We start from the raw sequence: 26995 nt of genomic DNA, 5'->3' as shown, positions 1-26995 counted from the left end.
TTCTTCTACTTCAATGCCAAAAGATCATCATTGTACACTTCTTCCTCACAAATGTCAAGAAATTCTTCTACCTCATCAAAAACAAATCACTTGGCTAGTTCCTTTATTTCTTTCCTTTTTTTAAAATATGTTACACAGGGGCGCCTGGGTGGCTCAGTGGGTTAAAGCCTCTGCCTTCGGCTCAGGTCATGATCCCAGGGTCCTGGGATCGAGCCCCGAGTCGGGCTCTCTGCTCGGTGGGGAGCCTGCTTCCCCCTCCCTCTCTCTCTGCCTGCTTCTCTGCCTACTTGTGATCTCTGTCTGTCAAATAAATAAATAAAATCTTAAAAAGAATAAAATAAGTTACACAAAATGTCTTCCCAAAATCAAACTTCATACCAAAAATGTTTCATAACACAGATTCAGTCAACCTTGATGTCTGCTGTTTTTACTCATTCCTATTGCTTGATAAGGTCACATTTTATATCAATACCTTTAGAATTTTATTTTGTATTGGCAGTAGAGCTATCCCAGCAAGTAAAAGTTAGCTGCACTGTGGTAATTCTTGTCTGCTTAGATGTTTCACTGAACAATGTGTTTTAAAGTTCTAAATTACAGGAAATAGAAGGGGGGGGGGTACAAAAACAAAAAGCAAGCACAAATATGAAGAAAGAAACAAAGGTACAATTTTGAAAGAGAAAAACAAAGAAGCAAGTTGCAAAAATAGAGCTATTAAGAACAATAGGAATAAAGACACCTGGCTTACAACATATTACGAGATGTCAATGCTCCATTAGATAATATAGTGCCAAAAGATGTACTTTTGTCAGAGTTTGTCATGTTCCAAGTATATAAAAGCACAATCGAAATTAGAAGCCCAGGGGCGCCTGGGTGGCTCAGTGGGTTAAAGCCTCTGCCTTCGGCTCAGGTCGTGATCCCAGGGTCCTGGGATGGAGCCCCGCATCAGGCTCTCTGCTTAGCGGGAAGCCTGCTTCCCCATCTCTCTGCCTCTCTGCCTACTTGTGATCTCTGTCTGTCAAATAAATAAAATCTTAAAAAAAAAGAAAGAAAGAAACAAAATTAGAAGCCTGTGTTACTCCACAACTTCTTAATCAAAAACAAATACAGCAAAAGAGCTGTATTTTTAAGCCAAATCATCATTTTTGGCAAATGGCCTTCATCATTTATCTAAATACAAGAGAACATTTATCTAGCATTCTCAACACGGGAAGCATCTAAAAATTCAAAATATGATAAAAAATTGTTAAAAAAAAAAAGTTTGTTATTGTTGTCATTGTTTTTACTTTTGCTTTAATCCATTGATCAATCTGGATTACCAAACCACAGTATGTGACTCAAGGTAAATTCACTCCAGTGCAAGGTACATATTAATGTGATCATCTTCAAGACTGAAAGGCAGGCAGGTATTTGTAACAGAGTTCCAATCCACACGGACCATCACAAATCACATTAAGGTAATCTAGTTGGTTGCACTGTGAGAGATCTTGTTTACTTGGATGTTGCACCAGATAACGTGTATTTCAAAGTTCTAAATTTTAGTTATACAAATATATATCACATGCTTAAATTTCTTTTATCAATCAGGCACCTGGGTGGCTCAGTCGGTTAAGCATCAGCCTTGGGCTCAGGTCATAATCCCAGGGTCCTGGGATCAAGACCCTCATTGGGCTCCCTGCCCAGCGGGGAGTCTGCTTCTCCCTCTCCCTCTGCCCCTCCCCCCCAGCTTCTGCTCTCTCTCTAGCTCACTCTCTCTCAAATAAATAAATAAAATCTTCTAAAAAAATTTATTTTACTATTCATTATGCTCTTGGAGTTACATATTTCAATTTTTTCTTAATTTATAAACCTAGAACAGGGTAGGTTCCAGGTAAATAACCTCCTTAGTGAGGCATACATTTTCTAGACAGTATATTCCAAATTCTACAGCTTAAGGCAAACTGGTTATTTTATTCATTGGCAATTTTTTTAAATGGCCAAGGTGTGTTGGTTGTTTTTTAATAACAAATTTAAGATTATTCCGAATAAAATCATTGTGGATTTAACAGCATTTATTTCAGTGCTAGAACACATCCCAAATTACCTCCAAGGAAGAATCTTGGCCCTATCATTGGATACTCCCACTCTACTAATTCTGGAGGAATAAGGTGGCTTTTATCAGCCTCTTCAACTTTCATAAAAAGGTATTAATCTAACCCACAGCTAGTTTATTTACTTTTAAAGCATATATAGCTCTGTGCTTAATTAAAAATATAGGCAAGTGACGCATTCAGAAAAATGGCAAAAAAATACATAACCTTGAACTTACTGATACTCTTTATCAAAAACCTTGACTATTAAAAGCAGTACTTCTGAAGAATTAAACAGCATATATGCAATGTATATAATCTTCCACATCAGAAATCAGGGAGACTGGACACATATGCATTTTACTAAGGAAAGGGAGATAAGAGTTTATAGGTTTCTCAAAGTGATCAATGATCAAAAAATAAAAGGGCAGGGGGATAATGCACTCTCAACTTCCACTACAGGTATTATAAAATCTATGCCTTTATTAAGCCAAGACTAGAAGAGAACTGAATTCCTTTGGCTCCCTAAAGATCTGCCTTTACTAAACTGTATTTTGGTTATGCCATATGCTTTCACTAAAGGACAATGTAAGAAACAGCCTGTTACATATCGCTGCATTTACTATGTGGATATTAAAGTTACATTATACAGGGCCTTCTTTGTAAGGACATATGGGAGAAACAGTTCTCCGGTCTTACTCCGAACCAAGAATAGCTATGCTTCTCCTTAAGTAACTACTTTTTAATTTTACAACACCATAACTCAAATAACAGAGCATGTCTCTTTTTTGCACTAGCTGCTGGAAAGCCTAGAGCCAAACTGATGGTCTACCTTTAGAAAATGTACAGGCCTTCAAATATGAATCTTTTAATTGCTCTCTCTTGACTTCATAGTCTTCCTACCTTTGTTTTCTCATACCCAAATGTCCTCACCATTTTTGATGTATCTATTACGTGTGCTTTTTAAATCATGTAGATTTTTTTAATTTTTTTTAATATTTTATATATTTATTTGACAGAGAGAGATCACAAGTAGGCAGAGAGGCAGGCAGAGAGAAATGGGGAAGAAGCAGGCTCCCTGCTGAACAGACAGCCAGATGCGGGACTCGATCCCAGGACCCTGAGATCATGACCCGACCTGAAGGCAGAGGCTCAACCCACTGAGCCACCCACGTGCCCAAATCATGTAGATTTTTGAAAATTGTCTAATTCCCTTCTAGAACAAGGCAAGGAGAAAATCAGAGAAAAAGAGACAAAGAATAGTCAACTGTCAATTAACCAGAATAAGAGAAGGCTGGTCAGATGTGGCAGAAATATTAAGTTACCTGAAGTTTAGGGGAAAACATTTACCATTTTGCAGACATCTAGAAATGGAAAATATAATATAAATATAATTTATAGATACACATCACAAAGTGCTTTTTAAAAATAGCCAAAGTATTAAAATATTTCATTACTGTTATTCCTGATTTCTCCTCCATTTGAATATTGGAACAAAGTTCATGCAATACTGGTAAGTCTTTGAACAAACTGTTGTCTTTGTTTACTACTTTAAAATGGCTTTATTCTTTTTCCACCAGCCACAACACAAATCTCTAAGAAATAGACTATTAATAATCACCTTGGGGGGACGCCTGGGTGGCTCAGTGGGTTAAAGCCTCTGCCTTCGGCTCGGGTCATGATCCCAGGGTCCTAGGATCGAGTCCCACATCTGGCTCTCTGCTTGGTGGGGAGCCCGCTTCTCCGTCTCTCTGCCTGCCTCTCTGCCTACTTGTGATCTCTGTCTGTCAAATAAACAAATAAAATCTTTAAAAAGTAATAATAATAATCACCTTGGCTCTCGTGTGTTTAAGCTCAGCTCTGTGTGCAACTCAGCATTGATTTTTACTGTCTTCCCTTTGCCTCCACCAACTATCTCTGCTGCTTCCCCCAATCAAATTTACAATGTCATCATTGCTCAGCATCTCAACCCCAAATCACAAATTTCACAGGTAAGCCACTCACTAATTTTATTTATTCAAGTTGTCTTCAGCTGAAAGCTTTGTTATAGTATATGATTAAGTCAATTATTATTTCATTAGCAAATACTACACATTATCAACTTCGATGATGTAAAGAATCAGAAAATCTTTGCTTTCCTCAACAACCTAATTGATATTCACATATATCATATCCCAAACTAAAATTATGTCACAAACATCATCTAAAATTCTAAACTGCTTCCAAAACCATACTAAATAATTGTCCTTATCAATAATTTTTTGCAACAAATTTCATATACTAGTTGTACTGATGCTAGAAATTATGTAAACATGTGAAGAAATGCCATAATACCTTAAGGTCAAGAATTTACTAAAATATTGACAACCTCTGATTCATTAACAATTTTATTTATATATAAAACAGCCTTACCTAATGTTACTGCATTTCCCCAGAAGTCTTCTGATTTCAAATTATCAATCTCCTGATACAAGTTACTTTTTAAAGATTTTATTTATTATTTGTGTGAGAGAGAGAGACAGAGCACAAGTTGGGGAGGAGGGAGAAGCAGACTCCCCACCGAGCAAGGAGCCTGATGCAGGGCCGGATCCCAGGAAATTTAAATTCTTAAATTTTTAAGATTTTTTTTATTTATCTAAGAGAGAGAGAAAGCAAGCATGAGCCGGGAGAGGGGCAGAGAGGGCAGGAGAGGACCTGAGATCATGATCTGAGCCAAAGTCAGATGCTTAACCAGCAGAGCCACCCAGACACACACCCCCGCCCCAGCAATCATTCTTCTGGGAATCCACCCTAAAGTATAAAGTATGAAAAGTACAATAAGAAATAACAAATGGGGGGGGTCCTCACCCTCTGCCACTCCCCTCCCTTCATACACCCACACATTCTCTCTCTTAAAAAAAAAGAAAATAAATGACAAATGTTCAAGGTTAATCACTGCTGCCTTATTTTGTCCAACAAAAGACTAGAATTAACCCCACTATACATAAATAGGGGACTGGCTGAATTGTTGGTGGTAGATTCACATTATGGAATACTACGTAGCTGTAAAAAGTAAAGAAAACCTCTGCATACAGGTATGGACAGCTCTCCAAAAGACATTGATGAGCTGCAGAAGTGGCTATAGAGCATACTACTTATTGTGTGAAAAGGGGAGAAAATAAAATTATAAATGCTTATATCTGCATTAAGAACATAATGGAAGAATAAATAACAAACTAATAAAATGGGGAAATGGAATGGGAGAAAAATTTAAATAAATATTTCAAATCCAGACAAATAAATATAATTCATCTATTCTTTTTTTATTTTCAACATTATATTTCCAGGAGATCAGTCTCACCAGCATTATATATTGGATCTGATAACTAATAAACTCTTGGTATTCACCAAAGGAATGACTGCCAAATACTGTCCTCCCACTTAACTTCTCTTTGTGACTATTAATGTTTGTGTGGTTTGAATCTAATTAATCAGATGACACATCAGAATAACCTTCCACTGGAAGAACTTCAATAAAAATTTCTGTTTATTTAGCTCAAATAAAATCAGACACAGAGTCCACTGCTAACTGAACCACATCAGTACTGTCTTATCAGCTACAAGAGGGATTTTTCAGTTATTCATTTTTCCAACTTGCTTAACAATTCAATGATGTTATTAAAATAAAATATAACTTCTCTTTATCAAACCACAAAAAAGTCATTCTCCTACTCCCTATGGTAATGAAACCTATTTAATGCTACCCACCCCCTTTTCCCCAAATGTACAGTTCTAATTTTCTGAATGCTAAGCTTTATTTACACAATGTGCCCTTAGGTTATAATATTTTAATCACTAGATTTATCATACTAAAATTTGCAAACTTTATACAACACAACACAAAATACTAAACAGGTTTTAGGGGACAATTATTTTAGATTACACTTCTGATTGATAGTTAATCTACAAATCAGTTAATCAACCCCCACATAATTAACAGTTTGTGGTAAAATTCTTGTATTCTATTCATTCAATAAATACTTATTGAACACCAACTGTATACCAGGCACTCCTTCAGGTTCCCAGGATACAGTAGCAAAGAAAGAAAGAAAATCTCTCCCCTCCTGGAAAATCAATTTTAATGGAAGAGCCTTTATGTCAAGCAGGAGTTTAAGTGCTATGAAGAAAAATAAAGTTCCTCATCCTTTACTCCCTATCCCAATAAATGGCAAGGACATTCACCCAGTTACTTAAGCAAAAGTCTTGGAATCATCCTTGATTCTTTTTTCTTTAACTTTCATAATTAATCCAACATTTTGGTTCTACTTTCTTTTTTTTTTTTAATTTTTATTTAAATTCAATTAACATACAACGTATTATTGGTTTCAGAAGTAGTGGTCAGTGATTCATCAGTCTTATATAACACCCAGCACTCATTACATCCTGTGCCCTCCTTAATGTCCATCACCCAGTTACCCCATTCCCCCACCCCTCTTGGCTCCACTTTCAAAATATATTTCAGATCCGGCTACTCTTACCACCTCCTCCCAACACTTTATTACATGCCACAGCTACCTCTTGCCTCTCCTTACTGCAAATAACCCTTGACCGACTTCCCTCTTTCCTCTCTTACTCTGTCTCCGCATAGCACCCAATATTCCTCGTTTTACCTAAGTTAGAGCATGTGACTCTGCTGCTCAAAACATTCCTGTACCTCTTTCTTAGCCTACATGATCTAGACTCAGACTGATCTACCATTGCCTCCCACCACTATGCTTCTCCTGAGGGCTTTCACACTGAACGGTGCCCTCGGTCCAAAAAAGACTTCTGGAGAGCCACATGGCTTACTCCTTCACTGTAGTCAAGCCTTTGCCAGAGCAACTTTTCTAAACACCTAGTGGAAAACAATACCCAACTGTGTGTAACACTAGTCACTAAACACCATTACTCTATGTATTTGTTTGCTTGTTTATTCTGTGAGTATTCCATAAGAATGTAATGTCCATAAGGGCAGGAACTCATCTGTTTTGTTCCCTGCTATACCCCAGAGCTGAGAAGAGTATCTGGTGCATAAAAGTTGCTCAATAAATATTTGTTGAATAAATAAAGCCACTAAAATGATAGAGCCGTATAATATGTAACCATGGATGAAACTGTGTAAACATATTAACTGAAAAACCAAGATAAAACATGATAGTACTCTTGTAATATCTAATGAAATAAAATGCATACAGAAAAAGTTAAAAAGAAGTATGCAAATACAAGAGTTTTGACAGGGTGGTAGGATTAAGTTTTTGTTGTCTGTTTCTTCTATCTTTCCTAAGAGTCATCTAACATTTTGAACTAAAATATAAAACTGTTACTTTTAAAAGGGAGCTATTATTAAAAATAAGCAATCACCAATGAGAGATCGTATCTTTCCCCTCACTGATTATCAAGGAAGATTAAATTAGAATCACTGGAGGGGCTTTTATACTGTTTCCTAATCTCCTCCATTCTCCACTCCATCCCAAAATAATTATTTGATGGGTCTGATTACTGATCATTATTATGTCCCTCAGAGAGGTGAGTACAGGGGCGCCTGGGTGGCTCAGTGGGTTAAAGCCTCAGCCTTCGGCTCAGGTCATGATCCAAGGGTCCTGGATACAAATAAATAAATAAATAACTTTTTTTAAAAAGGCAATAAGACTGAATGTTAATTGCTAGTACCCAAAGAGCAAAATGAGGAAATGCTTTCTACTGAATAGTGTTATGAAAGAAGACTAGAAATAAGAGATGGGATTTGAAAAATGAAAATACGGAGCCATTGTTCATCGGGCTCTCTGCTCGGCGGGGAGCCTGCTTCCTCCTCTCTCTTTCTGCCTGCCTCGCTGCCTACTTGTGATCTCTGTCTGTCAAATAAATAAATAAAAATCTTAAAAAAAAAAAAAAAAGAGGTGAGTACAAATAAACAAACAAACAAAAAGGTGTAAGAACCATTAAACTAACATAACTCCCAAAACAGAAATACTTAAGTCCACAGAGCAAACTCAAAGGTAACAGGGCAGAAGACGACTCATGCTATCTGAGTAACTACCACACAGCAGGTACCCATGAGGAATACTTTATCTTTTTTTTTTTTTAATTCTGTTTCTGCAACGTACATGGTATCATCCCCATTTTAGCGGAAGAGAAAAATGTGCCCACTCAGGTGGTAAGTTGCTTAATAAAATAATTAATTGCTTAAAGAGGTCCTTGCATGTGCCAATAATGATAACCTGTCATGAACCAAGGATTCTGCTTAACTGGTTTCTGCACAACTTAGGTAATAGGGGATGGCAGAGGATGGAAAACAAAGCCATGTAGCCAAAGGCACAAAAGCAGTCAATGAAGAAAACAGGGCCCCCATTTTTAATTACCAAATGATATTGAACAAAACAGCAACTGAAAACATCCCAATTTGTTTTCTCTAAGAGACAGCTTTACAAACAACTTAGCTAAATAAGCACGATAAAAAATTGTCCCTACACCAATAGTACAGGTTTGTAACAACAAAATATATAAAGCAACAGTCTAGAAGGAAAGCACAAGCAAAAAGAAATTTTAAAAGACAGACTGGACTACATAAAAATTAAACTTCTGTGCAGAAAATGATACCACCAAGAAAATGTAAGAACAACTCACAGAATGGAAGAAAGTATTTGCAAATCATATATCTGGTAAGAAACTTCTATCCAGAATATATAAAGAACTCCTACAACTTCAACAATAGAAAGACAACCCAATTAAAAACTGAGCAAAGGATCTGAATAGACCTTTTCTCCAAAGAAGATAAACAAATGACTAATAAGCACATGAAAAGATTAGCCATTGGGGAAATGCAAATCAAAACTACAGTGAATTGCAGCTTCAAACCCACTAAGATACCTAATATAAAACAAACAAACAAACAAACAAAAAAAAACCATAACAAGTGGTGACAAGAATGTGGAGAAACTGGAACCCTCATGCATTGCTGGTGGGAATGTAAAATGGTGCTGAGATTTTAGAGAACAGTTTGGCAGAGGCGCCTGGGTGGCTCAGTTGATTAAGCATCCTGCTCTTGGTTTTGGCTCAGGTCATGATCTCAGGGTCATGAGATCAAGCCTGCAGTGGGCCCCATGCTGGATGGAGGCTGGCTGCTTACCTAGAAATTCTACTCCTAGGTATCTACCCAAGAGAAGAGAATACATATGTCCACACAAAAATTAGTACAATCATGTTCACAGAAGCAGTGTTCTAAAACCCCAAATGGAAATAACCCAAATATCAATCAACTCACGAATAAATAAAATGTGGTATACCCACACCATGGAATACTACTCAACCATGAAAAGAAATTAAGTACTGACACAAGCTACCACATGGATGAGCCCTGAAAATATTATGCTAAGTCACTCTCACACACACACACACACACACACACACACAGTACAGTTCCATCTATATGAAATGTCCAGAAGAGACAAATACATAAAGACAGAAAGTTGTGATTGCCTGGGGAGTGGGTAAAGAATGGAGAACGACTACTAATGGATGCTAAAGTGATAAAAATGTTCTAAAATTAAATTATGGTAGTGGTTACACAATTCTGTGAATATACTAAAAACCAGTGAATTGTATACTTTAAAGGGGTGAACTATTTGCTGTATTAATTATATCTCAATAAAGCTATATTTTTAAAGGTTATATATTTCACGTTACATTTAAAAGCTCAAAACAAAATCTTAAATAGCAATTAAGGGATGACTGTGGCTCAGTCAGTTAAGTGTATGCCTTCAGCTCAGGTCATAATCTCGGGGTCCTGGGACTGAGTACCACACTGGGCTCCTTGCTCAGCGGGGAGGCTGCCTCTCCCTCTGCCTGCTGCTCCCCCTGCTTGTGCACTCTCTCCCTCGCTCTCTGACAAATAAATAAATAAATAACTTTTTTAAAAAAGGCAATAAGACTGAATGTTAATTGCTAGTACCCAAAGAGCAAAATGAGGAAATGCTTTCTACTGAATAGTGTTATGAAAGAAGACTAGAAATAAGAGATGGGATTTGAAAAATGAAAATACGGAGCCATTGTTCATGAGTGATTTCTGATCAATATTTTAGTATTAGCACTACAGAGGAGGAATCAATATTATTTTAAAAATAAGACAGGCCCTGGGGCGCATGGGTGGCTCAGTTGGTTAAGCATCCAACTCTTGATTTCAGCTCAGGTCACGATCTTACAAAGATCAAGCCCCGTGATGGGCTCAGCACTCAGCACAGATTCTGCTTGAGTCTCTCTCCCTCTGCCCCTCTTCCTGCTCACGCAAGCACTCTCTCTCAAAGAAATTAAATCTTTTTTAAAAAACTAATTAAAAATAAAAAAAATTTTAAAAGACAGGCCCCAATATCTTATGGGCTGCTTTCCTCATCTGCAAAATTAGGACTTGCAGCTAACAAAATAATTTTTAAGAGGAAGACAGAGAAGAAAGAGATGGCTGCTTTCCCAAAAGAACGTGTTAGGCAACAGCCTCTGTGTGCGTGGATATGCTTGGGCCTTTCAGAATACAGTGAAAAAGGAGAGGCACTCCCTTATGATGTATGGTAACTGACTACCTTTGCATGCACTGTTCAAGATTAAAATAAGGAGAGTTATACAATGAAAAAGTCAAGCCACTGTGGCTCCTCAAACAAAAAGGGGTAAGATTGGAAGAAAAATTGGATATCGCAGAAGGGAAAGAAAGCACGTAATGGTTCACAAGCAATAGCCAGCAAAGGAAAGACTGGTTAGGCAGTGCATCTTCGTGGATTTTTGTGAGGAGCAGGAATTGTGGGGATGGGGATGGGGATACTAATCTTGTAGTTACCACAATTCACTGTTTTCTTCTTTAGCTCCTCTTCCATTACAAAACCTAGCTCAGGAACAGCTAAGAACCTGGTGCTTTAGAAATGCCACTCCAAAAGATAGAAGAAATAGAAAGGACTATGAAAAGGGGTGGAGGAACTTGAGATTTAGAGTTGAGGAGAAAGTTTAGGAAGAGAGCCTACCACCTTAATCAAACCTACGTAATAACTGTGATGGAAAAACAGAGGGGCTAGTCATGATGGAGGGGCATCCAGGGTAAGGCATGGGCTCTGAAACATCAAGTCTGTGCCTGCTGCTGTCTCTGAAGGGGACAGGGGGTGAGATCATCCCCTATGAATATGGAGAGAAACTACCCAGACTAAAGAAAAAAACCGTAGGTACTAGTCTTGCATTACAGGATGTTCAAGTGACTGAATCTTGGGGATGATAGTAAGATTTAGGGTTACCTGCAAAATACAGGATAAGATCAAAAATGAAGAGTCCCTAACAATGATCCAGGGAGTCAGGAAAAGTAATTAAAACTTGTAGGACAGGGCAGTAGATCTCAAACCTTTTTTTTTAAAAAACCATGTCCCCTTAGGGCAAAAGATCCCATAATCCACCTACCCCCACAAAACCCTACCTTCTAGGGAAAAAAGAACTTGGTGATAATAATGAAGCAAATTTGGGGGAGAATGGGTAACATATTTTAACCATAACGCATATAGCCTAAGTCAAGACACTAGAAAATTACAGGCCAAACAGATATGCCCTATGAATCAGTGGAGAGTTAACATAATAAATCACAACAAACTACACTGATAACACTAAATTAAAGTCACTTATCATAGAAACCAAGAACCACAGGAATTGAAAACCACAACCAACTCAAGACAATACTGATGGTGTTCTGATAAAGAATCCTTCCTAAAAACTCTGGTAATCCCAACTGCTCCAGTAGGAACTTTGCTTGGCTCCAAACTGCAGCTCAGTGGCCAAATTTCTTAGTAAAATACTGAGACAGCATCCTCAGTAACTCCAGTAACATTCTGTGCCATAAAAACCCAATGTTAATAACCATTAATAATGCACTTAGAATATGTGCATTATTATAGTATATTATATAGTATATACTGTATGTGCTATATAATATAGTATATATATTTATATTATCATATATTTTATATATTATATATCATACATATATGTATTATATTAGAATATAGAATAATGCACTTCTGTAGTTTTTATAAAAGATAATGAAATAAGGATCATTCACCCTTAAGAGCTCAAGAAAATGGAAAAAGAAAGGTATATGAAGGTCATGATCCCAGTGCAAAAAGGGACAAAGGCAAACTACTCAGTGCCCCTGAGAAGAAAGATGTGCAGGTGGAGATGGGGGGGAAAGCCTCCAGCCTGCTCCCCCTCCAAACACTCTTTCATTAGGCAACTCTCCCTATGGGAGAAAAGTAAAAAAGCATTGAGTAATAACTCCTTTTTTGAAGGTAGGAACGGTATCCCAAGACTGTACAAGGTGGGTAGGAGAATTAACCATCTACTGATTGCATGGAGATCGGGAGGTACAACAGGAAAGATAAAGATGAGTTAGTTCCAGGGCACTAGCGAACAGAGGGGAAAGGGAAAGGTGATTTGAAATTGAATTTGGTGAGTAATTAACAGGAAGTACAGAGAGATGATAATCACCAACTGAGACATAACAACAGAGATTAAGAATGCAGACCCTGGGTCCAGGCAGCCTGAGGAGGAATCACTACTCCGCCACTTTTCTGTGTGACCTTGGGAAAGTCACTTAACATCTCTGTGCCTCATCTGTAAAATGAGGGTAATAATAGGACCCACCTAATAAGATTGTTCCGCGACTGAATTAAGTTCCATTTGTAAATTGCTTAATACAGTGTCTTGCACTGTACATAGTAAGTGGTGCCTAAGTTTTGATAAATACATGAAGTTGAGGTAAGCAGAGGTTTGTTTTGACATCTACGAATAAAATGGGGGTGAGGGGGCAAAGTGAGAGTATAAGGGGGTAGGCAGAAGGGGTAATAACTTTTTCTCAACGATGAGACTACAATGAGGCTTCACCTTTGGAAAAGGTCTTCCTACTAACAGGGTTCAGCAAGTACCCGATCCCAGGAGAGGGGCGCGGGTTGAAGGAAACTTCCTTCCTTCCAGGCCTAAGATTTTCAGAAACTCGTTTCTGAGAAGTGACTGTGATTTTAAGGAGGCACGAGTTTAACTTCCCATCATCAGACCGTGGGTGAATTTATGTTTTGTCTCTAAAGCAGGACTTGTGTCTAGGACAGGATGGAGTTTGAGTCCGAGGGGAAGGGTGATGTCCCCAGGGGAAAAATCTGCTAAGAGCCACCATCTGCCGGGCGCACTTTAGTCTCCCAGCTCCGTACTAGCCTCGGAGGGAGAACCAAGACTGCCCCAGCCTGGAGGAAGGCAAGAGGAGTCTCCAGAGAAACTGGGCTGTGGGCGCCTGCGATCGAGGAGGGACCCCATGTCCGGACTGCGGAGGGAGACCCGCCTCGCCGAGGGTGGAGGTCGCTCGCAGTGCTCCCCGAAGGGAGGGGCTGGCGCTGGCCCTGCGGGCAGCCGGCCGGGCGCACAGCCCTGAAAGAGCCTGGCTCCAGTCCCGCCCGTGCCCGCCCATCGATGGCCCGGGTCCCCAGGGTACCTGAGGGTGGGCCCGATGCAGGCCGTGTCGGTGCTCTCGATCTCTCGCAGGATCCGCTCGTGCTCCGCGGCTGTCTCCAGGCTCTCCGCCTCCGCCATCTTACCCCGCTCCATAGACTTGGGGAGCCCCGCAGCGCGTCCCCTCCTTCGACTCTGCTCACCTTTCGCTCCCTCTCTCACCCTAGGCTCTAGAGCCTCCCCGGCCTCCGACTACCCGCAGGGCGACCCCTCCCTCGGACTCGGCACGCCCCCTTGCATCACCGCGTCCGCCGACTTCTCGCGCGACGCCTGCTGGGACTTGTAGTTCTCTGGGCAATAACCGACTGGGTCCTGCTCATTTATTCTTAGAATCCACAAATACGTGTAGAAAACCCCACTATAAGCCAGGAACAGTTAACGACACCGCATGTGCAACGGTGACCAACCCAGGCAATGGCACTGATTCTACAAATTCTTGTTTAAGACCCTTGCCACAAAGTGCACAAGGTTCTATACACGCGAATAAGAAGAAAGAGCAGTCTGGGTTTCTGCAGATAGCGATCTTATAAGCTCTCAGGGGGAGAAAGGTGGAGAATCCCCAAACTAAGAAATAAGACAGAATGTGGCTGTGAGCCAGTTCTGAGAATCGAGTTCAGGGATCACTTCTGGCTGTGAAGGATTCATAGAAAGACTGGGCCTGGTAGTTTAAAAGGTGTGATTGGAAGGTGTTAGGAGCATCCAAAAACCCAACAAAAAAATAACTTTATATGCCCTGGTGTGTAGAGAAGTAGTAGTAAAAGATGGAACCGCAAAGGTACCCTGAAGAGAAATACTGGGCTGATTTGTACTTTATTCTAATGGTTCCACCAGGCCAACAACTGACTGCATCAGAAGCACTTGGAAACATTTTTTCTTTAATACAGACTAAAGGTCCTAAACTATCTGGACATTCTGATCCAGGCATTTCCATTTCATAAATTCCCCAGATTAGAATTTCACAATCATATTTATTGATCACTACTTGAGCTTTTACGTAATACAGTGAATGGAAATCCAATGCAGGTTTTTAAGAGTGACACAATCAGAACCTTGGCATGAAATTTGATCAAGAACAAGTGTGTGATGTCTGCAGAGATAGAAAATTTAGAGATGGCTGGACACTATAAGAATTTTAAGGCTTAAACCCAGAAAGTAGCCATGAGAATGAAAGAGAGTGGAGAAATGGAAAAAAGCAGAATTGGCAAGACTTACTAGATATGGGGATGGAGGACCTTGGGTATCACTCAAGGTTTGGAGCAGAGTGACTGGGAGAATGGTTTGCCATCAACAAAAAGGCGTGTAAGAACCACACTGGAAGTAGAGGGTAAATCATTTCTACTCCAGCTATATACCATGGAGTATTTATTATGTAATCATTAAAGAGAAAAAGAAAACACTCTATATTCAGATATGAAACTGTCTCCAAATTGTAGGATTGAGCTGGGAAAAAGCAAGGCATGAAACAGTATACAGAACATGTTTTCATTTTTTTTGAAAAGAATATTTATATATACATATATATGCTTATATATACTTGAAATATGACATAGAACATTTCTGAAAAGATTCCCAAGGAGCACCTGCATGGCATGTGGTTAAGCATCTGACTCTTGCTTTTGGCTGAGGTTATGATCTCAGGGTCCTGGGATCAAGCCCCACATTGGGCTTTTCAATCAGCATGGAGTATGCTTGAGATTCTCTCTCCCTCTCCCTCTGCCCCTCCCATTCATGCTCTCCCTCTCTCAAATAAATAAATAAATCTTTTTTAAAAAGATTGCCAAGAAACTGTTAACAGTAGTGGCAGCCAGAAGCAGGATTGGAAAGAAGGGGCCTGAAGTAAGAGAAAGGTCATTTTTAATTATGTATGCACTTTTGAAATTCTTTCCCTTGTGCATATATTGCTTTTTTCAATAAAGTAGTAGTTATTAACTGAAAACACATTTTTAAAAATAAACAAACCAACAGAGAGGAGAATGAGTTACAAGTCCTAGTGTTTGCCAAGAACTGAGTAAGTTGCTAAACCTGTATGTTTCTCGATAATCTCTGGCTGTCCTCATTTTATTTAATTACTCATGCTTAAACAATCTCAGACAGATGTAGGAGAGGCAGGGAAAGTATGGAGCCTTTCATATTTCTAAAGATCTCTTGAAATACATGACAGAGGGTCCCTTCAGACATGCATTTTAACATCTCACTCAGCAAAAAACGTTTTGTCCATTACAGGAAGCAGACTGGTACGTAGACCAGATATGTATAGTAGTGATTAAAGTAGCTTCCGCTGCTGTCAGCAGCTTTTTTGAGCCCTCGCGGAATCCAGAAATCTCACACATGACCAACAAGGGTGTCTGGAGTGACGGGTGTACAAAGCTCCAGTGAAGACGGCCTGCCTGATGGGAGTGGCTCTGAATAGAGAGGATGTCAGGTCAGCGTGGAATGACCAGACAAGCACTCAACTGAGAGTCAGAGGGCCTTTAATCCAGTCCCAGCACTGGCAGTTAAACTATACAGAGAATTTTCTGAGCGCCAGGCATAATACACAAAGTAAGCACTTCACCTACATCACTGAATTCTTACATTAATCTTTCACAGTAGACATTGTGTGTTCCATTTTACAGATGAGAAAGCTGGGAGATTATAAAGCTGAGGTAATACTTCAAGTCTCATGGCTAGTAAATGCTGAAACGGATATTTGAACTGAGGTCCCATTGCCCATTTCCTGACCATCCATCCGGCCAGACCGTCCCACCCACACCCCCACTGCCATGAGTGGCTTGTAAAAGCTGACACAAATCACTCTGTCTGCATCCACGTTACTGGCATGGATTGCATAATTTCTCAGCCCCCTTCCAAATCGCCCTGAAGGCCTCTTCACAGAACTACCTTCAGGGAAAGGCAACTCAACCATTACACAGCTTGGCTGAGACTTTTCTCAAATTGTCACACAGCAGCAAACCTTCTCTAACAAACGTACTGAAAAACATCCTCACAGAAGTGGGCCTGCACAGTTCAAAGCCATGTTCAAGGGTCGACCGTATTGATACGTGCCTCTACCTTGTTTCCATCACACTGGGTGGTCTTGGGCAGTAGCAGCAATGACGCTACCAATCATGAAATGGCTGTGGGGCTCCAGGAACATGATAGGATTTCCCTCCCTCAGGCTTCACCACCATTGTGTTGTGAGACAAAAATGGTTTTCTCCACTTTAATGATGAAAAACTAAGACCCGGTGTGGTTCAGTAACTTGCCCAAGGTCAGATGGCAAATAACTTGACAGACTGAGGTTAGTGGCCAGGCCCAACCTCAAAGCTCATACAATTTCTTTGATTGTTTTGACTGTTCAAGTCTGTCTCTCCAGCTGTGCCACAAGCTCCCTGGGGGCGGGAAGCTTGCCCCGTTAGACCCGACATGTCTTGAATATGGAGCATCATGCTCCTTCCTTCAGTCTCTCTCCACAGTCCTGAGGTAGGATTCTATGTCGGCAGGAGGGTGAAGGAGAACAATCACCGAACAGCACATGACAGCAGCTCAGCCCCCAGGGCTCTCTTTGTCATGTTTGCTGCTCCAACCTCTTTAGGGGCTGTGAGGAGGCCTCCCTGGAGCCTGAGCTCACTGGGTCCCCTGGGCGGTGATGTCAACCTCTTGCTCTGCCAGACCCTTGAGGCCACAGTCACACTGACATCACCCATGTTTCCATGGCACTTAGTAAGGAACTGAGACCTTGTCCACAGGCCTCTGCCTGAGGCAACTTCTGTAATCATGATTTTGGGGGTCCTTTCCTTTGCCCAGAGATCTACCTCAATTTCACGTGTGAGCAGCTTTTCTTGCCATCTCTCATCCTTACTTTGCCTGTCCCTGAAAACGGTAAGCTGCACTCATTCCTTCACTCTACACATAACACTGCCTGAGATCTCTGATATGCCCATAAGTAAATCAGGAAACACAAGAATTTAAAAAAAAAAAAAAAATCTTCCCCAAAGATCTTGTCAGTCTGGAGAAGGGAGAAGTGAAGCAAGAGGAAAATAGGACAACTTGTCAACTTTTCCAGGACCTGACTGTCGCAGGGTGGCTCCACTTTAAAGAGGTCGGGGAGTTGTAAGGACTTCAACCCTGAACTTCTGGGTTTTTAACTCGTCAGTCTTTGTTAGCAATAAAGAAGCCATTTCCCTAGAGGGTTTCTCCTCTCCATTCACCAACTCCTAGTTTCATTCATTTTGGCAAGTAGTCCTCAAACAACCAAAGAGTCACTTACCCAAATACCTGGCACCACAGGATGTGGTTGAAAACACAAACTAGACAGATATTCCTCAAGTTAAATTCCTCACATCGTTCCCATCGCACTTAGAACAAAATCCAAACTTAAACCATCGTCCTGTGCACCTTCCCCCGGACCATCCCAGCCTCATCTCGCGCTGCTCTCTCTGACTTTCAGCCATCTTAAAGACCTGCAAACACACCAAAATCTTGACCACTTCAGGCTTCACAATGTACGCTTCTGTGGAGGGCGGCAGGATGAGTGGGAGTTAGTAGGTCTTAGGTCAGTTATCTCCTGGAGAGACCATGACAAACAGAACATGACTGAAGTGACTAATGACTTAAGCATGGTGTTTAGAAACTGGGAATGCAGGAAATGGTGCATTACGTTAATTCTCGTCAATCAAATTGAATCTGCCTCCTGGTGAGCACAGATTTAGTCTCAGTCCTGGCTTGGGCAAAGGTCCGGGAGCTTTCCTGAAGCAGAACATTCAAGGGGTGCTCCTCAGCTGTCATGTTCATTGTCCCAGCCCTGGGTGGGGGGGGGTCCTGGGAAGTAGCTCCACTGCCTCCAAACCACCCTTCCCCTTAGGAAACATTCTGGGGTCGGTAACCCTGGTGTCTGGGGTGCATTGGTTGGCCATCCCCTTCTCCCCTCTCACCACCTCCACAGGGCACCCCAAGGGGACAGGCCAGGGTTCCCAGATGTTTGAGAACCCCTAAGTCACCCCCCAAATCTTGGAGAATTCTTCCCTCCATTCTACCCTCTCCACTTCAGCCTTATTCCTCCAAACACTGGCATGCTCCCTCTCCCAATACCCTAGGGTCACCCCACTGAGGAACTCAGACTTCCCTCTGACTACTTTCATTTCTGCCTCACCATTAAAATGGCTCTGAGACAATGGTATCCGAAGATAGACTGTCTCTTTGGAATGGGAGAAAGAAATCAGGAAAGTGAAGGACAAAGTAGAAGCTCAAGACATTATTCTGCTCTACACCAAATAGGAAACTTCACAAAGACAATGCAATCAAATACTCCATTGAAAACAGCCAAGTCCCAAAGGGTATGGTGTGATCAGCGGTGTTTGGGGTTAGTTTTTCCTCCATCTCCCCAAGTCTGTCTTAAGCTGCCTTTCACAACCTGTGTGCCCATCCTAGACAATCTCATTCTCTTGTACACTAGAGAGACATTCCTGAATACGCATTTACGCCACGAAGTCTTGTCAATGATTCTCCTTCCACAGTGGCTTGGTCCCACCCTTGGTCTGGAACCACTGCTATCCTCAGTAGTAACAAGAGAGGCAAAAATCCCTGTCCTGGAGCATCTGGGTGGCACAGTCAGTAAAGTGTCCCACTCGATTTCGGCTCAGGTCACGATCTCAGGGCTGTGAGATTAAGCCCTTTCTCTCTCCCTCGCCTTCTCCCTGTCATTCCCCCACCTCCCTCTCTTAAAAAAAAAAAAAAATCCCTGTTCTTACAGAGTTTACAGCATTAGGTGGAGGACAATAAAAGTGTGTGTGTGTGTGTGTGTGTGTGTGTGTGTGTAAAAATCTCAGATAATTACAGGGGTTATTTACAGAATTAAAATGGAGTGATATACCACTTTACACCCATTATGATGATTATTATTAAAAAAAGGGGGGGGTGCCTGGGTGGCTCAGTGGGTTAAAGCCTCTGCTTTTGGCTCAGGTCATGATCCCAAGCTCCTGGGATCGAGCCCCACATGGGGCTCTCTGCTCCGAGAAGAACCTGCTTCCTCCTCTCTCTCCCTGCCTGCCTCTCTTGCCTACTTGTAACCTCTGTCAAATAAATAAATAAAATCTTTAAAAAAACAAAAAACAAAAAACACAGAAAATAGCAAGGGGGTGGTGTGGATATGGAGAAATTGGAACACTTCTATTACTGAGAATATAAAATGGTGCAGTCACTGTGGAAACCAGTATGGCAGTTCTTAAAAAAAAATTAAGCATTGAATTATCATATGATCCAGCAATTCCGCTCCTGGGTATATATCCAAAAGAATTGAAACCAGGGACTCGAATGGATACTTGTACCCCAGTATTCATAATAGCACTTCTCACAATGGCAAAAAGATGGAAACTACCCAAAGGTCCATTCACCTGTATGCATGTGTGTGTGTGCATATAACATGTTATATATAATATAAATTACATATATGTGGATATTATTCAGCCTTAAAAAGGAATAGAATTCTGACACTACAACATGGCTGAAACTTGGAGACCTAATGCTAAAATAAGCTAGATACAAAAGGACAAATATTGTGTGATTCCACTTCTGTCAGGTACCTAGAAGAGGCAAATTCATACAGCCAGAAACTAAATAATGGTTGGCAGGGGCTGGAGGTGCAGAGAGAGATGAGAGCTGTTGTTCAATGGGTAGATACAGTCTCGGTTTGGAAAGATGAAGAAATTCTGGAGATGTGTGGTGGTGAAAGTTACACAACAATGTGAATGTACTTAATGCCACTCTACTTAATTACACAGTTGAAATTATTAAGATGGTAAATCTTGTGTTATGTATATTTTGCCACCATAAAAATGCATAAACACTTTTTAAAAAAGCAGAGTGACATAATCGTACCTGTGTATTTAATTTCTAGATCAATGGTCAGAGAAGGTGTTTCTCTGAATGACAAGAAGCAGCCAGCCATGTGAAAATGGTAGGCGAGGGGGAAGCAGTCAAGACAAAGGGTACAGACAGGACAAAGCCGTGAGGCAGAAACATGTTTGAAGTGTTCTGGAAACCTGAGGAAGGCTCATATATAGGAGCATATGGAGCAAAGGAGGGAGAGTGGCTGGAATGGAAGGGTGAACCCAATAACCACAGATAACTGTCTCAAGAAATTTTTCTATAAAGGGAAACAGAAATGGGGCAAATGTCAAAATGGCGTGTGGGGAGATTTTTAGTTTAGTTTTATTTTCAAGATGGAATGATCCAACAGAGAGAGAGAACAGACAAGGCTAACAGAGAGGAAAAGTTGTAGGACAACATCTGAGAGTAAAGAGAAAGAATCAGATCCACACTAGTGGAGTTTCTGGTGAGTGGTGATCCCAGCCTAAGTCCCTGTTCCTGTATTTCTCAATACTGGGACTGGGCATACTTTCCCGTCCTTGTGTTAAACAATTCTGGTGGGTCCAGGAAGACCTCCTCCAGGAAGAGAAGACTGTGACCAACTAAAATGACTTATTCATCAAGACTTTAACTTTCACCTCACTGAAGACTTCACCTCATGCCTACCATCCCAAAACTGTTACCCAGCCCTCCTCCTGGCAGGACACACCTTAAAATCACCCAGGCCTAGCCCTGAAACTCAATAAACATCCTTGTCCCCACGTCCCTGTTTGGAGAGACTGCTAAGATTCCTGCAAGTGCTATTCTCCCCTAGTGCAGTGAGTCTAACAAACTAAGTTTACCTTGATGAACAAATTTTACTGATGGTCTTCTGGGGAGTTAACCCTGGCTTTTGATGGGGGCTGGGAAGTTCATCCATTGGAACAGGAAGTCGGGTACAGATGCAAGTGTTTGGAGGGTTAGGTGGTGGAGCCATCTTTCTGAAACACAGAAATCGGGTGCCTGGGTGGCTCAGTGGGTTAAAGCCTCTGCCTTCGGCTCAGATGGAGCCCCATATTGGGCTCTCTGCTCAGCAGGGAGCCTGCTTCCTCCCCGCTCTCTGCCTGCTTCTCTGCCTACTTGTGATCTCCATCTGTCAAATAAATAAATAAAATCTTTTAAAAAAATAAAAATAAAAATAAAAAAATAAAACACAGAAATGATGCCACCACTACCACGTATTAGTTCCCTACTGCTGCGGTCACAAATTCCCACAAACTCGGTGGCCTGAAACAGTACAAATGTGTCATCTTACAGTTCTGTAAGTCAGAAGTCTGAAGTGGGTCTCACTGGTCTAAAATCAAGGTGTCACCTGGGCTGCGTTCCTTTTAAAGGATACAGGGGAGAATCCATCTCCTTGCCTTGCACAGCTTCTCCCTGCTAATTACATTCCTTTTAAAGCCACCACTCCTGCCACTCTGAGCTCTGCTTCTTTCATTACAACCCCTTCTCTGACCCAGACATTCCTGGGTCTCTCTTTCAGTCAGAAAGGCCCTCATAAGTCCTCTCACATTAGGCCTGCCTAGAACATCCTGGACAAAGACCCAAGTCAAGATCCTTAATCACATCTGTGAAGTTCCTTTTGTCATGTTAAGGTAACATATTCATCATTTCTAGAGATTGAAACACAGAATTCTTTGGGGGCCACTATTCTGCCTACCACATACTATTATAAATCTATGATGTTGTAATTTATAAGAAATATATGTGTTTTGTCTTCACCCATAGTTCCTAGCTCACAGCTCCCCAAGCCCTTGGAATTTCCCAAAGGATGGCAGCGATGGGATCATCTTTTGTTATAACATATGGTTTTTTTGTCCTCAGTTCCTGAGTGGAAAGGTAAAACTGGTGTCTTGTTATTCATAATAAGCCCTCCCAACCACACAAGAGTTTATGTTAATAAGGTTACTTTTGGAAAGCCCCTAGGCAACCTAAGGATGGAAGCTGGGTTGCCAGGGAAACTAGCCCAGTGATTAAAGGTTTGGAACTTTCAGTTCCACCCTCCAACCTCCAGGGAGGGTCCAGGGAGGGAAGAGGGGCTAGAGATTGAGTTCTTTTTTTTTTTCTTTAAGATTTTATTTTTTTATGTGAGAAAGAGAGCATGCGCGCACACATGCACACAAGTGGGGGAGGGAGGAGAAGAGGCAGAAGGAGAAGTAGACTCCCCACCAAGCATGGATCCCAATGCAGGGCTTGACCCTGGGACTCTGGGATCATGACCCAAGCCTAAGGCAGACACTTAACTGACTTAAGTGTCAGTTAAGGAGATTGAGTTCAGTTACTAGTGGTCAATGGTTTAACCAGTCATACCTACTTAACAAGGTTCCATAAAAAAAAAACCTGAAATCTGGGGTTTGGAGAGCTCCCAGGTTGGGAACCCAGAATGCACCCCATGCCAGAAGGATGGTGCCCCCCCACCCCCCACTGCACTGGGAGAGAAGCTCCTTCGCTCAGATCCCTTCCAGACAAACCCTGTTAGATCTCTTTATCTGGCTGTTCATTTTCACCCTTTAATATCCTTTGCATACACTGGTAACCTAATAAGTAAACTGGTTTCCTTAGCTCTGTGAGCTCCCTGGCAAATGAACCAAACACAAGGAGGGGTGCGTTGGGTCTATAGCTGCTTTGATTATAACTGATGCTGGAAGGGTATGGGGAGACAGCAGTTTCCTACATTTCCGGTGGAAGTCTTAATTGGTTCAACCTCTAGGGAAGGCAGTTGGGCAGTTCTGGCCAAAATGAGGGCCAATATTTTTTAATCCAACAACTGTACTTCTGGAAACTTATTCTACAGATACTTTCGCACATGTAAAAATGACATATCATCCATGCACCACTGTCTTATAATAGCAAAAAGATTGGAAACAACCTAAATATCCATCAATAGAAAAATGTTTCAGTAAATTACGGGCGTACCTTGGAGATATTGCAGGTTCAGTTCCAGACCACTTCAATAAAGCAAAGAGTACAATAAAGTGAATCAGACGAGGTTTTTTGTTTCCGAGTATGTAGCGAAGTTGTTTAAACCACACTGTAGTCTAATAAGTATACAACAGCATTATGTCCCAAAAAAACCCTATAAGGCTTATATCTTTTTAAGATTATTTATTTATTTATTTATTTGACAGAGAGGGATCACAAGTAGGCAGAGAGGCAGGCAGAGAGAGGGAGGAAGCAGGCTCCCTGCTGAGCAGAGAGCCCCATGTGGGGTTGGATCCCGTGCTCTGAGATCATGACCACAGCCAAAGGCAGAGGCTTTAACCCAGAGCTACCTAGGCACCCCCAATGTTTATGTCTTAATTAAAAAATATTTTATTGCTGGGGCACCTGGGTGGCTCAGTGGGTTAAAGCCTCTGCCTTCAGCTCAGGTCATGATCTCAGGGTCCTGGGATCAAGCCCTGCATCGGGCTCTCTGCTCCGCAGGGAACCTGCTTCCTCCTCTCTCTCTGCCTGCCTCTCTGCCTAGTTGTGATTTCTCTCTGTCAAATAAATAAAATATTAAAAAAGAAAAAAGAACTCCACGCTCTGTTTTAAAAAAAAAAAAATCTATCGCTAAAAAAATGCTAACCATCATCTGAGCTTTCAGTGAGTTGTAATCACTGACCACAGATCATGTAACAAATATGACAACGAAAAAGTTCGAAACAGTATGAGAATTACCAAAATGTGACCTAGAGACATGAGGTGAACAAATGTTGGGAAAAATGGTGCCGATATACTCACTTGATAGACGCCACAACCTTTCAATTGGTCAAAAACCAACCAACCAAACAAGCAAACAAACAAACCAAAAAACGAAACAGTATCTGTGAAGCACAAGAGAGGGAAGGGCAGTAAAATGAGGTTATGTCTGAACAGTGAATCCATACACTGAAGTATGACGCTCTGGGAAGAATAAATGGGAGAGCTCCCTGTGTACTGAATCAGTTATCTCTTAGATAAGTTATTTTTAATCAGCCTGTTATTTGGAATAATTGAAGAGTTAGAGAAAAATTGTGAAAATAGTAGAGACTTCCTCTACTCCCCTCAGCCAGTTCCGTCTCCCCTGGCATTATCCGCTTATGTTACATGTGTCAAATGGTCCCGATCCAAAATGGAACTGGAGGGTATGAACTTGGGAATCTCATGCGTGCACCCTCCAAGGGATGGAACTTAAGAACTGAAAGACTGGGGCACCTGGGTGGCTCAGTTGGTTAAGCGTCTGCCTTCAGCTCAGAGGGTGATCCTGGAGTCCTGGCATCGAGCCTCCAGTTGGGTTCTCCCTCTCCTCCCAGCTCATGCCCTCTCCTCCCAGCTCATGTTCTCTCTTGCTATCTATCTCTGTTGCTATCTCTCTCTCTCTCAAATAAATAAAATCTTAAAAAGAAGAAAAAAGAACTGAAGACTGTTTGCCCATAAATGCCGAATTTACAGAAGACAGACTTCTCTCTGACCAATGAACACCTACCAAGAAGATCTCCCCTTTCCCAAGCCAGTGACCTTACTGCTTGGAGTCTGGCTGGACTTCCCCCATCTCTTTGCACTCCTCACCCATAAATCGGCCGCCCCAAACCCTCAGAGGACCTGCCTGTAGCTTGCTATAACACGCATTTCCCAAAATGCAAGTCCTCCGCTATTTCCGACTAAATCCAGTGTCTGGCAGTTTGAACTTTCCTCAGTTTACCTCTTTATTAAGGTCGACGTAAGATACATTGCCAAAACGAAGAACCAAATATGGGGACACTTCTGCTAAAGAAACTCTAGACATCATTCAGATTTCACTGGACTTTTCCATTAATGTCCTCTTTTTCCTTCAGGATCCAATCCAGGATCTCCAGCCTGTGGCAGCGTTTCAGGCTTTCCTTGTTTTCTTTGTTTTTCATGACCTGGGTGAACTCCTTGAATAGCTACCTACATTAAGTGAAATTTGGGGAAAAGGAAGATTCCCCACCCCCCACACACACCATTTACTCACTTACATCGATCTTTATTTTATGTTTTGGGTAACAATGCGATAACATTATTTATTTTACTGCTCAAATTCTTCCAGCTTTGGGAGCGCCTTCAGGTTGGTTCCTGCATCCTTCCCGTGGACCCCGATCCTGTCATATCTTTGAGCATTTCCTTACTTTTGATTGTTGCCTGGAGGCCAGCAGTTACCCCTCTCTCTCAGCACCTGCTCCTTCTTTTGTGGCTTCTGGTATTTCCTCCCCTTAGGCCTGGAGAGCCCCCACCCCCCCACATGCTTTTGCTCAGCCTGGGCTACACTAGCCCTCTGTGGAGGGCTGAAGTCAGAAACACCACACTTCAGCTGTGTCTGTCCTCAAGACAATTAAGAGGCCCTGCCTGAAAACCCAGGGGTTCCTGCTCCCAAACCTCCTTCCACCTGTGGTGCATTGAGTCCTTGGGGGATGGAGGTGGGGGCCCCCGACTCTCATGTGACCACCGTCACTATGGCACTCTGGTGCGACCTCTCCAGGGGCCAGGACCCAGGGAGCCAGGTCTGCAGGGGAGTAGCTGGCAAGCCTTTCTCTAGAGTTCTCAGGGAGGGCCTGGTGAGATGAAGTCACAGCTTTGTTGAGCTCCAGTGACCCACGCCTTGGGAGCTCACGCTTCTCAGCTCTCCTGTCCGAAGTTCATCTCCTCCTCCAAAGGTACCAAGTGCCAGTTTTCCTTCTGAGATGAGTGACAGAGAAAACTCTCCCTCTGAGAATACTGACAGAAAAAAAAGCAGGGACGTGGGCTTCTGTTGGTATCCTTGCATTCAACCAAGTACCAAGTGGCAGGCGGAGGTGGAGTGCAAGTATGAATGGAGGTGTGAGTGGGCACGGAAGGGTGAGTGTGACCTCACCCTTGAGCTGTAGGTGCATCTTTCGCTCCTTGCTCACAGATTCTAAATAGGTCTGCTCCCCGAGCCCATTGCCAACACCCTCGTCCTGCCATCCCCTCACACTTAGACCCTAGCTATAGCTTATTAAGACCACGCTTATCCTGCTCCAATCCTAGCACAGATCGGTTTGTTTTAGAATACAGATCACGTTCTATCGCTAATCTGTTTCAAAGCCTTGAACGGCTCTTCATTGCTATCATGATAAAGACCCTCAACTCCTCACCTTACGTGGTACCACTCCCCCCTCACTGTCCAAACTGCAGCCACCTTGGCTGTCTTTGACACTAGCTCCTTATCCTGGGTCCTCCTCCCTCCACTGCGAGCCCCACCCCTTCACCCCCATTCCCCTTCATCCTTCAGACATAAGGGGTCTGTTAAGTGAATGTAACTCTTTGGGGTCATTTCCCTCAACTGCCAAATACAGAGGGGGAAAAACACTACAAACTTGTCAGGGACTGGAACACTTGGCTATGGGGAGATGATGGTCGTGGGGGAGAGGCCGTCACAGTGGTGACCCCCAATCTTCAGAGTGGGGTCTCCGGGTGCCAAGACAGGTCACACCCTCTCTCTAGCTCATACTGCAAGAGCAGAAGTTCCCAAACGTCTGAGACTTCATGAGAGAGCAGCTGTGGAGACAAGACCT

General features: G+C 42.0%; 1 protein-coding gene across 4 annotated transcripts in view; it reads right to left on the bottom strand.

Moving 5' to 3' along the window:
* Positions 1–13817, bottom strand: part of EXOC6B (exocyst complex component 6B) — a 607587-nt gene extending 593770 nt beyond the window's left edge. For all 4 annotated transcript variants that reach the window (XM_032873651.1, XM_032873652.1, XM_032873653.1 and 1 more), the window contains exon 1: positions 13582–13817. In XM_032873651.1, the coding sequence (XP_032729542.1) occupies positions 13582–13694 (113 nt within the window). In that variant the 5' untranslated portion in view covers positions 13695–13817. The remainder of the gene's footprint in view (positions 1–13581) is intronic.
* Positions 13818–26995: the final 13178 nt, after the last annotated feature.

This window comes from Lontra canadensis, unplaced genomic scaffold, assembly GCF_010015895.1.
Source record: "Lontra canadensis isolate GAN:19392208 unplaced genomic scaffold, GSC_riverotter_1.0 scaffold50, whole genome shotgun sequence".
Classification (NCBI taxonomy): Eukaryota; Metazoa; Chordata; class Mammalia; order Carnivora; family Mustelidae; genus Lontra; species Lontra canadensis.
This window is presented reverse-complemented; position numbering and strand designations above follow the sequence as displayed.